This window comes from Eufriesea mexicana, unplaced genomic scaffold (genome assembly GCF_001483705.2).
Source record: "Eufriesea mexicana isolate 0111107269 unplaced genomic scaffold, ASM148370v2 scaffold2119, whole genome shotgun sequence".
Classification (NCBI taxonomy): Eukaryota; Metazoa; Arthropoda; class Insecta; order Hymenoptera; family Apidae; genus Eufriesea; species Eufriesea mexicana.
The window spans coordinates 466,778-478,470 of NW_016910196.1; the positions used below are offsets into that span (position 1 = coordinate 466,778).

Genomic DNA, 11,693 nt, shown 5'->3' on the forward strand with positions numbered 1-11,693 from the left:
TCACGAAACTCTGCCTTCGGTTCATTTGAATATCGCGTAGAAAGAGGGTGCGAAGATACTCGAATCTTTGGAACTTCGCTGGGATAATTCACAGAACTGAAAAAATAGGGAAAAATAGGAAAAGAAAAAGATTTATAGCTGATACGGAAATATTCGACGAGTCGTTTGATACTTTGGCAAAAATCGGTAAGAAACGGTGAAAAATTGGAGACCAGTTTCGATTTAATTGCGATTAAAATTAATTCCACTCGGAGAGGAGAGAGAATAAAATTCGATGAAGCAACGAAGCGTCTGTTCGCCTGCGTCTTCTCACGCTCGTGGCGTAGATCCTGAAACGGCTATGGCTGCGTGATTTGAGGCGACCTGTAGCGTGGTAGCGTGCGCCGAGCAGCGTCGGACGAGCCGCGTCGATCGGAGAGGCCGATTGCACCAATTTACATGTCTCAATCCCATGTTAGCCTCGCGAGGGGCGCGGAGGGGCCAGGGGGTGGAACGTACGGAACGTGTAGAGTCCAGAGGGTCGTGGGTCACGAGGACGTTCGTCTCGGGACGAGGGGATCGGCGAGAATCGTTCGCATATTCATTAAAGACCCAGGATCCTTCGACGAGCGTTGACCACAACCCCTTGAGAGACAGATAAGGCGATCGGTTCGTTCTCACTGAGGAAAAAGCCCGTCGAAAAATCACGCGAACGCTATGGGAATACTCCTGGCTGTCCTTCGACTCTGGAATAATTTGATAATTTAATACTAAACGTGCCGATATTTCACACGCACCTATTCTTACCATAGGGGGTCAAACGACCCTTCGTGATATATAAGGTACGCAAAGAAATTTTCTCGGTAAAATAGAAGTTAAGAGAAAAATGAAGAGCGAGAAATTAAACAATCGGATAATATGAGAATTTACAGGAAGTTAATGGATGTACGATTTATAAAGTAAATTTTGAAAGGGGTTATTTGACCCCGCTTGATACGTTTAGTGTTAATTTATAATTTCAAAAGAAATTATTGATCTTTAATTATTAATTCGTCCGTTGATTTTATTTTCATCAAGGAAGATGGTAAAAACGAGTAAGCCTGCTTTATGAAGAAACTCATTGATATATTTCATTTTGCAGTGTTTTTTGAGATGAATAGCAACGAGGGCTAAATTAATATCTCTTTATCGAATAATTCTTTTTCAAATGGCTATTGGTTTAAAATTGTCTCAAATTATTTCCAATTTTCGATGGTTGAAGTATTGTAAGACCTTCTATTATAAAATCGTCCACGTTTTGACTGTTAAATTATACCAGAATAACGAGAAATTGATCATTAAATCAGAAGTAATTAATTTCTTCTCCAGGATAGGACCAGGTGACTTTGTTACTAACGAAGTCCGCAAGAAAATGCGAGTAAGCCTGTTTTATGAAGAAACTCATTGACATTTTTAATTTTGGAGTGTCTGTCAATACAAAAGTATGATATGAAGAGCAGCGAAGTTTAAATTAATATATTCTTATCGAATGAACGTTCTTTTTCAAATGACTGCTGATTAAAATAATTTTACAACGAATATTCGATGACTGAAATATTTTTAATAAACCTTCTATTGTAAAATCGTTCACGTTCCGACTGTTAAATTATACCATAATAATTAGAAATTGATCATCAGATAAGAAATTAATTTCTACATTGAGGATAGGAACAAGCGACTCTGTTCCTAACGAAATACGCAAGAACCGAAGGTACCCGGTAGCAGAGGTGCGCAGGAGTGAAATTCTCCATGCTCGCGGAGGAAGAAGGACGAGCACGAAAGTAGAAGGCGGACATCTGATGGAAGGAGGTCGACCTCGATCTCGCCACGAGACCATCGAGGAACCTTAAACGTTTCAGCTCATGCGGAAAAACCGCACGGCAGCCCTCTTCTTCCCACCCCTATTTCTGCCTTCTTCTTTCTCCCATTTCGCCCGGTTCGCTCGTTGACCATCGTAAATTTGATCAGTGCTCGAATTAATAACCGGGCGAGGGGATAAAGGAGCGCGTTCGCGAGAGGCGAGCAGCTCCAACCGCGAGTAACTTTATACTCGTTGTGCGCGAACGAGCGATCAACCGAGTGGAAACCGAGGAGAAAGAGCTGCTCCGAGTCTCCTCGTGGCCGGCTCTCTGTATCGCGTTGCTCGTGTGAGACGACACGGGGAGATAGAGAAGCCGGAGGAACCGGCAGAGGCAGCTGAAACGACGCAGAGACGCGGCCGGAGAAATCGGGGAGCGAGGAAAAAGTGTGTTGCGAGATGCAGAGAAATTTTGGCAAAAGAAGCACTCGAGGACGCAGAAAAATAAAACAGGCGAAGAGAGAACGACTTGGAACGAAGAAACTGATGAAACTAACCATGTCGCAAAAATTCTAGAGTTACCGTCTACATGCATAGAAGAATTAGAAATAATTCGAGAAAGATTAAAATAGCGAAGTGGAAAAATCGCGATTCGCGGATTGAAACCTGGAAATTTCGGATAAAGAAGAAACCCGTGGAACTATAATAATTCGTACGAATTTCCAAAATTAATCGAATAATCAAGCATCCTTCGACGGTAAAATTCAATATTTAAAAAGTTTCGAATGTTCGAAAAACTTCGGAGGGTACAAGAAGATTTAGAAAATGACAGAAGGATGTTGGTATCGGAATATAATATACGTAATTTATGAGATAAAAATATAATCGAAATTCCAATTAAAAGAAGGTAAAAAGCTCTCTGAACAAAGCAAAACAAAAAATGCGTGAAACAAGAAGAAACGAGGGGAAAAAATATACAAAAAGGAGAAAAAAATGCTAGTTAGAAGAAGCGAAATTACGAGAAACTGAATTAGCGGAGAAAAGCAGTATTGGAGAGAGGAGAAATAAGGAGAGAGAAGCGAGGCGAAGAAGAAGCGGAGAACCGCGCCACCATATAACCAACGATGCTCCATACAAGCGAGCCGCCACCACGAGCTTAAGAAAGTGGTTTGTATATTACGTCGTTGGCCTGCGGTCGCAGGCAAATCGCCGCTAAAACGTTCTGGCCGCAGAGTCGGCCTTCCTACTCGCTCCGCTCGTCTCCTTTTCCATCCTCCGCCGCCTTCTCCTTCACCTTCTCTGGTCAGTTCTGGATATCTTACCTGGTTACGAGCGCGCGCACCGAAAGGCAAGACTTTTAAAATCCACGCCACGGAATATTCCTCCGGTAGTACGAGCCACAAGAATTCGTAGCGCTTAATTGAACTGGTTCTGCGGCAGCGTCTCGCCGGTTTGCATGGAAATTCGCGCAGCTGCTCGCTGAATCCGCGTTACGAATCGATCCCCCGATGCCTTCTTACTTCGATATTTCAACGTTGTATTTCACTCGCCGATATTTACGCCGCGGGCAAGCGGCGCAAGCGTGGTTCAGCCTCGAAACCCGGAGACTTTAATGCCCGCCGAGGCGATCAGTGTCAACGTTTTGTCGCGTTTCTCGCGTTTCTCGCGTTCGATACTTGTAACTCGCGACTCTTTCTCCTCGCTTGCAACGTCCACCACCATACCGGGCTACGCCACCTTGTATTTTTCCGCGCGCCAGTAATTTCCAACTTTCCGGGAATCGTAACCAGGAACGAAGGGCACGCTTCGGGTGCAGACGTTTAACTTTACGATACTCCGCTTTAATCCGTATTCCACGTTTTATTGGATAAACACGGGACGACACGGAGCACGTCCGAATCTTCGAATCCCGGTACCTCGTTAAGGGAACGAGCGATCATGCGAAATATTCGTTTGTTTTCAGTGTCAGCATCGTCGAGGCTAGGAAGTCCAAGGGCGTCCGCCATCAGAGCAAGCCGGAAACGAGCACTGAGCAGTTCCCCGTACTCGGACCGTTTCGACATCGACAGCATGATCCGATTCAGCCCGAACAGCCTGGCCTCCATCGTGAACGGATCCCGGAGCAGCAGCGCGAGCGGCAGTTACGGTCACCTCTCTGCCGGTGAGCAATATTCACGTATCATTATTACCGCGCCTGTCAAACTTATTGAATTATTCCTCCCCGTGATTTACCGCGTAATTAATTAAACGTTGACCGGGAGCGGGCGGGAAAACTCTTTGCTCGAAAACCCTGGCAGCATCGGGGTACGCGGAGAGAGGCGTGAGAGGCGGTGGATGCCAAACGGCAGAAACGTGGAGTAATTTTGAATAATTGGCCGACCGATTACTCATTTCTCGGTTGTAAATTTTGGCGTGTCGTGGACCCGCGCGGAACACCTGTGCCTAATTATCCCCCTCTCGGGGGAGGGGAGCTCCGGAGGCGGGGGTTGCGCCGGGCCCAGGGGTGCAGGACGCTCGGACGATTTACATCGGCGGGATAAATAAGCGGGTAAATCGGCGGGAGGCGGGGAGAGGCGCAATTAAGAGATCACCCGCGCACGATACGGCCCCGAAAACGTAAGTCACCGAGTGTTTACCCGGCGTTATTTTCACCGGGGTCCCGTTGATTGATCGCCCGTAATTACCGACGCGCTCGCGCCGGTTCATCGTCGCCGCCGATCGGTGCCTCGACGCGGCCATAAACGTTTCGCGAGGGTATACGCGACACGTGAATTATACGCTTGTAATTACACGTGTAGCCGGGCAGCGCGGTTGTTAATGCGCGACTACCGCGTGACAGCCGTATTTTCCGAGTTATTGCCGACGCCACGGGACGGAACGATGGAATGGAGCTCGTAAACGAGTCGCACTTTTATACTCCCCGGGCTCATTTCGCCGCCTATTGGCCGCCTACCGCGGAAATTTGGCATTCTATCGCCGTGAATTTCGTCCCGCTCCAGGGGTAATCAAGGATGAACGATTAACGTCGGCGCGAGAGGCTTTTTGCCGAAGAAAGTTCCTCGGGCAGATCACGGAATCCGCTTGCGAGCGAAGCTGCGTGGCAGATATGTTCTCGCATCTTACATCTCATCGTCGAAACGAAGAGGATCGGGGAAAAAGTTCGAAAGTCTCTGAAATCTCTCTTAGATTTCTACGTAAAAATGATCGGGAACGTGACTTTCCATTTTCTCGCAAGATCTCCATTTTGTAAAAATATGTAAGAGTATGCGAGCTCCGATTAGGAACGAGCACGTAGCAGTGATAACCGCTTGATCTGCGCGGCGGATTAACAAAGGAGGCCCTTTAACCCTTCCTGTATTTCGACGAGTCTGACTCGTGATGAAGATTTTGGCCCGAACGTGAATATCACGAGTCAGACTCGTGAACGGAACATTTTTCTAGATATAGTTTCAAACTGCCATCTAATATAAAATATAATACATTTATAATATTTACAAAGGAAAAAAGGATTAGAGTTTACTCCCATAACGGTAATATCTTGTAAAACTGACTATTTCGAGCATCAGTCTGGTCCGTTTACCGCGCACTGACGCCTACCGTTTGGGCCCGAATTTCGTCCAGCTAAATAGTACGGGAGGGGGTTAAAAGGGCAGTTCGAGGAGAGACGAGAGCGGCGCGTGAATATTATATCCAATAGAATAAAGTCAAATCGATCACCGAGTTATAGACTCGTATAACTCTCCTCTCCTCCCCTTAAAATTCTCTCCTCTCGATGGACCGAGACGAGACGTCTTCTATCGTATCTTCGTCTATTAATTTCGCAAACGCGATTCTTTAACGAAGAGACAAAATTACGCTTGCCCAAATACTGGGCCTAATCGAGCTACACTGTGTCGCTCGCGAAGCAGCCTGGAAGGGGCTTAACGATTCGCACGAATCGCCTTAATATCACGGGAGGCATCGTGGCTCGGCGTGTATCATTTGCTGATCGCGTGTAGCGATTTAACATTCGTCGTAAAACGGCGGATCGACGGATTCTCAGGAAAACGGGGTCCCTGGCCGGGCGGAATTACCATAATTACCGGAGCTATACGAAAGGAATAAAGTCATTGGCGGTAGCGTTAACGGGGAAGCCTCGTCCTCGTAAGGATCAGGTCCTGACGTTTAAGGGCGTGCGGAAGGGGGTCGAGGAAGGGGCCTAAGGGAGCAGCGGCGGCCAAGGGAGGAAGATGGAGCCGGGGACGAGGCATCGAATTAAAGTGGCGGTGCGCATGAAGCCATTATAAGGCCGGCTGCACGGGGTACCGCGGCGCGGCCCACAAATCGGCCCGGACCTCCTTGCTCGCGAGTTAAGGGCAGCCGGTAATTTGCGATTAAATGAAGTAATTAACGGATTAAAATTCAAGCGACGCGCGATCATCGGTCGTTTGTCAGCCGGCCGTCGTACGATGCCCCGCAGGATGCTGGCCGCTCGTTAAACTCGCCATCGTACGCTACCGATCAGGGATTCCTCCCTTTTTCCTTGGCCACGTCCTTTCGCGACGGACATTTGCCAGAAGACGAGGGGAAAAAATGAAATACGCGAACCGTGGCCTGAGCCCACGGAATGGCACCGGGGAATTCGAAGAATCATCCTGTACCGAGAATTTTTTCCCGCTGATGGACGTGCACGGAGAACGCTGCTTTATTTCCAGTTTCGTCTCCAGGCTTCCTGGTATGTCCATGGTAGAGTAATCTCTCTGAAAAAATTCCTTTTTCGGGAATTCGAACGGGACAACGAATTCAGACTTCCATTGAACATACGGAGAAGCAATTACTGTTGGATTAGAAGGAGCTGGGTAAAAATTAAAACGTGGGCAAAATAAAACTCGCCGTATCCCAATAGAGGTATTAAAGGCTTTATTTTATAGATACTTGAGGGAGCACGTCTGATAGAGTATGACTCTTCTCGACAACTGACCCAGGATTTTTTGGGATTTTCTTCCACGGTCGGAAAACTCTCCCCCTACACATAGACCCTTTCAGGCCACGTCATGAATTACTTACGTCTGCTTCAACAATTATCATATAACTTGGGAAAAATAGGCAGTTCCCTACTACGACCCTTAACCCTTTTGCTACTGTGGGTGACTATAGTCACCGACCACGGAACGTCATCCACGCACGACGAGTGACTACAGTCACTGAGTATAGTCGCATAAACTATAGTCATCGGTCACAAAAATTGTGCCAAAAATGAAGACTGTGCTTTCATTCCGTTTAGTTCTCTTCGCGAAGAATTGCAATCGCTATTGCAATAATCGGTTTTCCTTTTTCTTTTCTCTTCAAGAGATTTGGCCCCAAGTGCTAAAGATTGCGCGCGCGTAATGTTTCCACCTTTGACACGATGCTTCGTTATGCAGGTGAGACTTCGTAACGATGCTCACCGTAGCGAAAGGGTTGACTTAATTCCTCCCGAGTACAGCTGCACCTCGAGGCCCATTTCGTACCGTTCTTTTCGTCTCGCAAAACACACGAATCCGTGTTAAAGTTTCGTTTAATGGAAACACCTTCATGCACGTGAATTACGGCTTACGAAACTGTGAAATACGGCCAGATTACAAACACCTTTCGAAAGTAAGTTATCGTCTATAAATCATCCAGGATAAAATGTCGATCGTGACTCAAGCGTTAAACGAGATAAAAAGCGCGAACGAGCGACGAATCGCTGCTTATTCGCGCTGGGACGGTCGTCGACAATGCGAATCGATGGTAAATTCGCGAGAATTTTCCAGCGAGTTTCCGTCCGCAGATTCGCGTTCGCGAAATTTTGCGCGCGTCATCGTCGGCGTGGCACAGAGAGCCGTCGGTGATTAAGCGATTATCGTCGAGTATACGAGTAGACGGCCGGTTAGGCGAACGACGTACGATCGATTCCACGAAATTATAGTGTTCTTAAATAAAGCATCGTAGGCGTGCGCCCCGCGCCTTCCTCCGGTTTTATGTCCATTCGAATCGCGACGAGCGATCAATGTACCGCGAGAAGTACACAGAGACGGGGCTTTTACATTCTCGCGTGTAAAACGACGCTTTTTCCCTGACCTCGACAAGGACCTCGAGAGTGAGATGTAGACACCGCGATGGAAAACGATAAGAATTTTCCTCGCCTCGAATTAGCCCCCTTCATCTTCGAAATGCCCTCAGCCGTTGATAAGAAAATGGAAAATATTGAATTCTATGGGAAAAAGTTTTCCACCTTTTCAATGATATTTGGCAGTATTTCACAAGTACAATTTTATGATAAATTTTCATTTACCTGACCCGATAAGGATCTCGAAAGTGAAATTTAGACACCGCGTGGGAAACGATAAGAATTTTCCTAAGCTCGAATTAGCCTCCTTCATCTTCGAAATGTCCTCAGCCGTTGATAAGAAAATGGAAAATATTGAATTCTATGGGAAAAAGTTTTCCACCTTTTCAATGATATTTGACAGTATTTCATGAATACGATTTTAGAATATATTTTTGAGATATCTGTGACAATAGTGTAGTAATTGCATAATATATAGTATAGTGTATAGTGTAATAATGTAATATATACTATATGTAGTAGTAGTATAAAATAGTATAGTACAGTAATGTAGTAGTATTAGTATCTGTTTGAGTATACGTGGATTTTGATAATCGCGACATATTGGCATAGCCAGGCAGTGTGCGACGGATGAGGAGAGATTCCAATGTAAACACGCGAGTCTCCGACTCGTGTTAGTCAAGGAGCAGCTACGCGAGGAGAAATATATAAATATAACTATTAAGAAAGACTGTGTTCGAATTTATTAACGGAACAGTAACCTAAATCCAACAGTACCACATTGCACACTACATAGAAATCTGCACGTAGAAGACACACGCCATGGACCGCACGTTTTGACATGACAGTGCGTTGACATCTAAGGCCCACAACAGATGGCGCGTGAAAACGAGGAAACTCGCGAGCAATGTGGTATGATTTATTAGTTTTGCCTCTGAATTATTCCTAATTCTTATGCTTATCGTATTTCATCTTTATCTCTGGTTACTATCGAACGTCGTATTACGGTATCCAATTGCATGGATAATTACGAAAATGAGAAATAAAAATAGACATCTGCCCGAGCCCGAGGCGACATTTTTTTCCCCGAAATCGAAATTCAGCCTTCGCTTTGATCGACATCGGTATTATAAATTCGGCCGATTACGAATCATAGTAATCGATCGCTGCACCTGTTGTCCCCGCGAGTTCGGCGTATTTTCTCGGTAGGAACCGGTGATTAATTTAGGATGCGACGAGACGCGTTAAATCCCGTTTCACCTCGTGTTCGGGGCTTATCGTAAATTTCGCGAAACGCCGCGTAATTACTAAATGATACGTTGAACTGGAACGGGCCTGGCGAAGTAATCGCACGGTTTCAGGGAAAATGGCTGCCGGTGGACGTTCACCGGAATCGGTCCCGAAAAATTCGGCCGCATCGGCGTTCCCGGTCGCGGTTACACGCGAAATCGTTAAGCGTGCGAGGACACGCGACGTGCACGCTTTCGCGAAGCACCGCCTAGAACGCATGGGCGTGACCGCTCGCCTAAGCGCTTTGGCGCGCGTTCGCGATGGCACCGTGCTTGCATCGGCCACTAGTTGACTGCTAAACGTGATTCCGCGGAAAGACTCGCAGCTGCCGATTCCAGGCATTTGGAACACATTCGAGGTAATGCCCGACGATTTCCGCACACAGTGTCCACTTTCTGGACGTCTACTCATTACCTCGTGGAATAGGAAGCTCCGATGATTGCCATTTCTTCGTGATCGAATAATTGGATGGTAAACATTCGCGATTATTTAGGGGGTAGATAAACAGGTATTTATTGGCAATTTTGGATCACATTTGCTTGTGGTGGAAGAGGTGGGAGAAACGAGATTCTTGGATGGTTATACGAGGGGTGAGTTTTCTCACTGGGTGAGTATTCGCGAAAAATCTGTGGTCTTGAGGAAAATTCGCATATTGCCATTAAATATTCCACGTTGGAAGGTTTCTTCTCTGTAAAGGAATAGCATCTGTGAGCCTTTCTCCTAGAAACTCGATGATTCTGCATCGCAAATTGGCGAATGGAAATATTTTATTCCGATGTCTCGTATGTAGGTATATTCGATAATAATTGGCCATTGGATTTATAATATTGGAACAAATAGCGATCGAGGGTCCTCTCAAGAGCAAGAGATTGACGTGAATCCTTCTTATTAACATAATTTTTAAAACATTTTATAATTCAATCAATTAAGTCACTAGAATTTTTTAAATCGTGAAATGCAGTATCTCCTCGCAAGCACAGAAATATTCGTAAATATCCTGTCTTTAATATCCTCCTGGAAACAATTAATTATCGAACAGATATTTATTGCGAACCCTGTCATAACATTGTTATAAACAAAATTAGAGAAAATCCTCAGGAATCTCATAATTACCACGAAAAGACAATTGAGTGATTAATTTATTGCCAAAGTCGGATACTCTGACGAAATGCAAAAATTGGGCGAGATTCTCAGATGAGAATTGGAAGATGGGCTCCATCTACAACGTGCAAATTTTACGTACGTGTCGCAAAGTCTGGAAACAGTAATTGTCGAGCAAATATTTATTATGAACCCTGTATTACGTTGTCCTAAACGAAATTAGACAAAATTCTCAAAGAACTGACAATTACCATGAAAAGACGATAAAGTGATTAATTTATTGCCGAAGTCAGATACTTTGACGAAATGCAAAAATGGGGCGAGATTCTCGGATGAAAAGCGGAAGGTAGACTCCATCTACAGCGTGCAAATCTTACGTATATATGGCAAAGCCTAATTTATAGGGCAGCAACAGAGACACCTGTCAATCGTGGCTCCGATTAGGAGGAAGCGCAATTCGCAAGCACGTCACGTAACGCACCGACATCGCCATATCGAACTGAGGTTAATTTAGCCGTGGCAATTTATCGAGCGGTCTCACTGGCAACCGTGCGTATCGTTAATATTTCATCGTGTAACGAGCCGCCGATTAAATCGTGTCTCAACCCAATTACGCTCTATAAGCGACCTTAAAATTCGACGACGTCGAAGTCACGCTGCGAGGCAACAGAGGCGCGACGATCGCAATATGGCGGACGAGTAAGCGTGACTAAGAGACCGTCCGCGATTTCGCGATCCCGACCATGCAATGCGCTAATCTCGGTATTAGAAATACCGATTTGACGAATGGTGCAGTCACCGATGCGAAATCTCAACGGCATCACTCTGCTCGTCAGCAGTAAGTTCGAATTCCAGCGTTGAGATTGCACGAATCTCCGATACTGTGCAATTTGCCTGTGTCCTCGTTGGAAAGGATGCGATGTAACCTCTGTTAACCTATTCTCCGCTTCTAGCCTTTGGTTTAGAATCTTTTACAGTATTATTATATGAAGGAATAGTTAATGGAAATCGAGGTATGGCTACTAATGGCGTCTAGCTTGCGTCTCCTGTTGGAGAGGATGCGATGCAACCACTGTTAACCTATTTTCTGCTTCTAGCCTTTGGTTTATAATCCTTTACAGTATTGTAGGAAAGATTGGTTAATGGAAAATAATGGAAGGTATCGCGACAAATGGCGTCTAAAAATCGGTGTTCGACGAGTGTTCGACGATGAGAATCTTGCAACCACTTCGGATTCACGCGATTCGTCCTTCGTCTACGTCTAGTCTGGAGGTGGAAGTTGGTGACAAAGACGGAGGAACGTTTAAAGAACGATAATATTCGCGCGATTGGTACGCGACGTCTACTCGGTGTTTCTAAATGTCTTTCTTAAGTACACGTTCATCGAGACGCGTTTATCGTGTCGTTTTCTTTCCC

General features: G+C 45.6%; 1 protein-coding gene across 1 annotated transcript in view; it reads left to right on the top strand.

The window, feature by feature from the left end:
* ci (transcriptional activator cubitus interruptus) overlaps positions 1 to 11,693 on the top strand; it is a 24,352-nt gene that overhangs the window by 1,687 nt on the left and 10,972 nt on the right. The window contains exon 3 of the mRNA XM_017903088.1: positions 3,780 to 3,977. Within this exon, the coding sequence (XP_017758577.1) occupies positions 3,780 to 3,977 (198 nt within the window). The remainder of the gene's footprint in view (positions 1 to 3,779; positions 3,978 to 11,693) is intronic.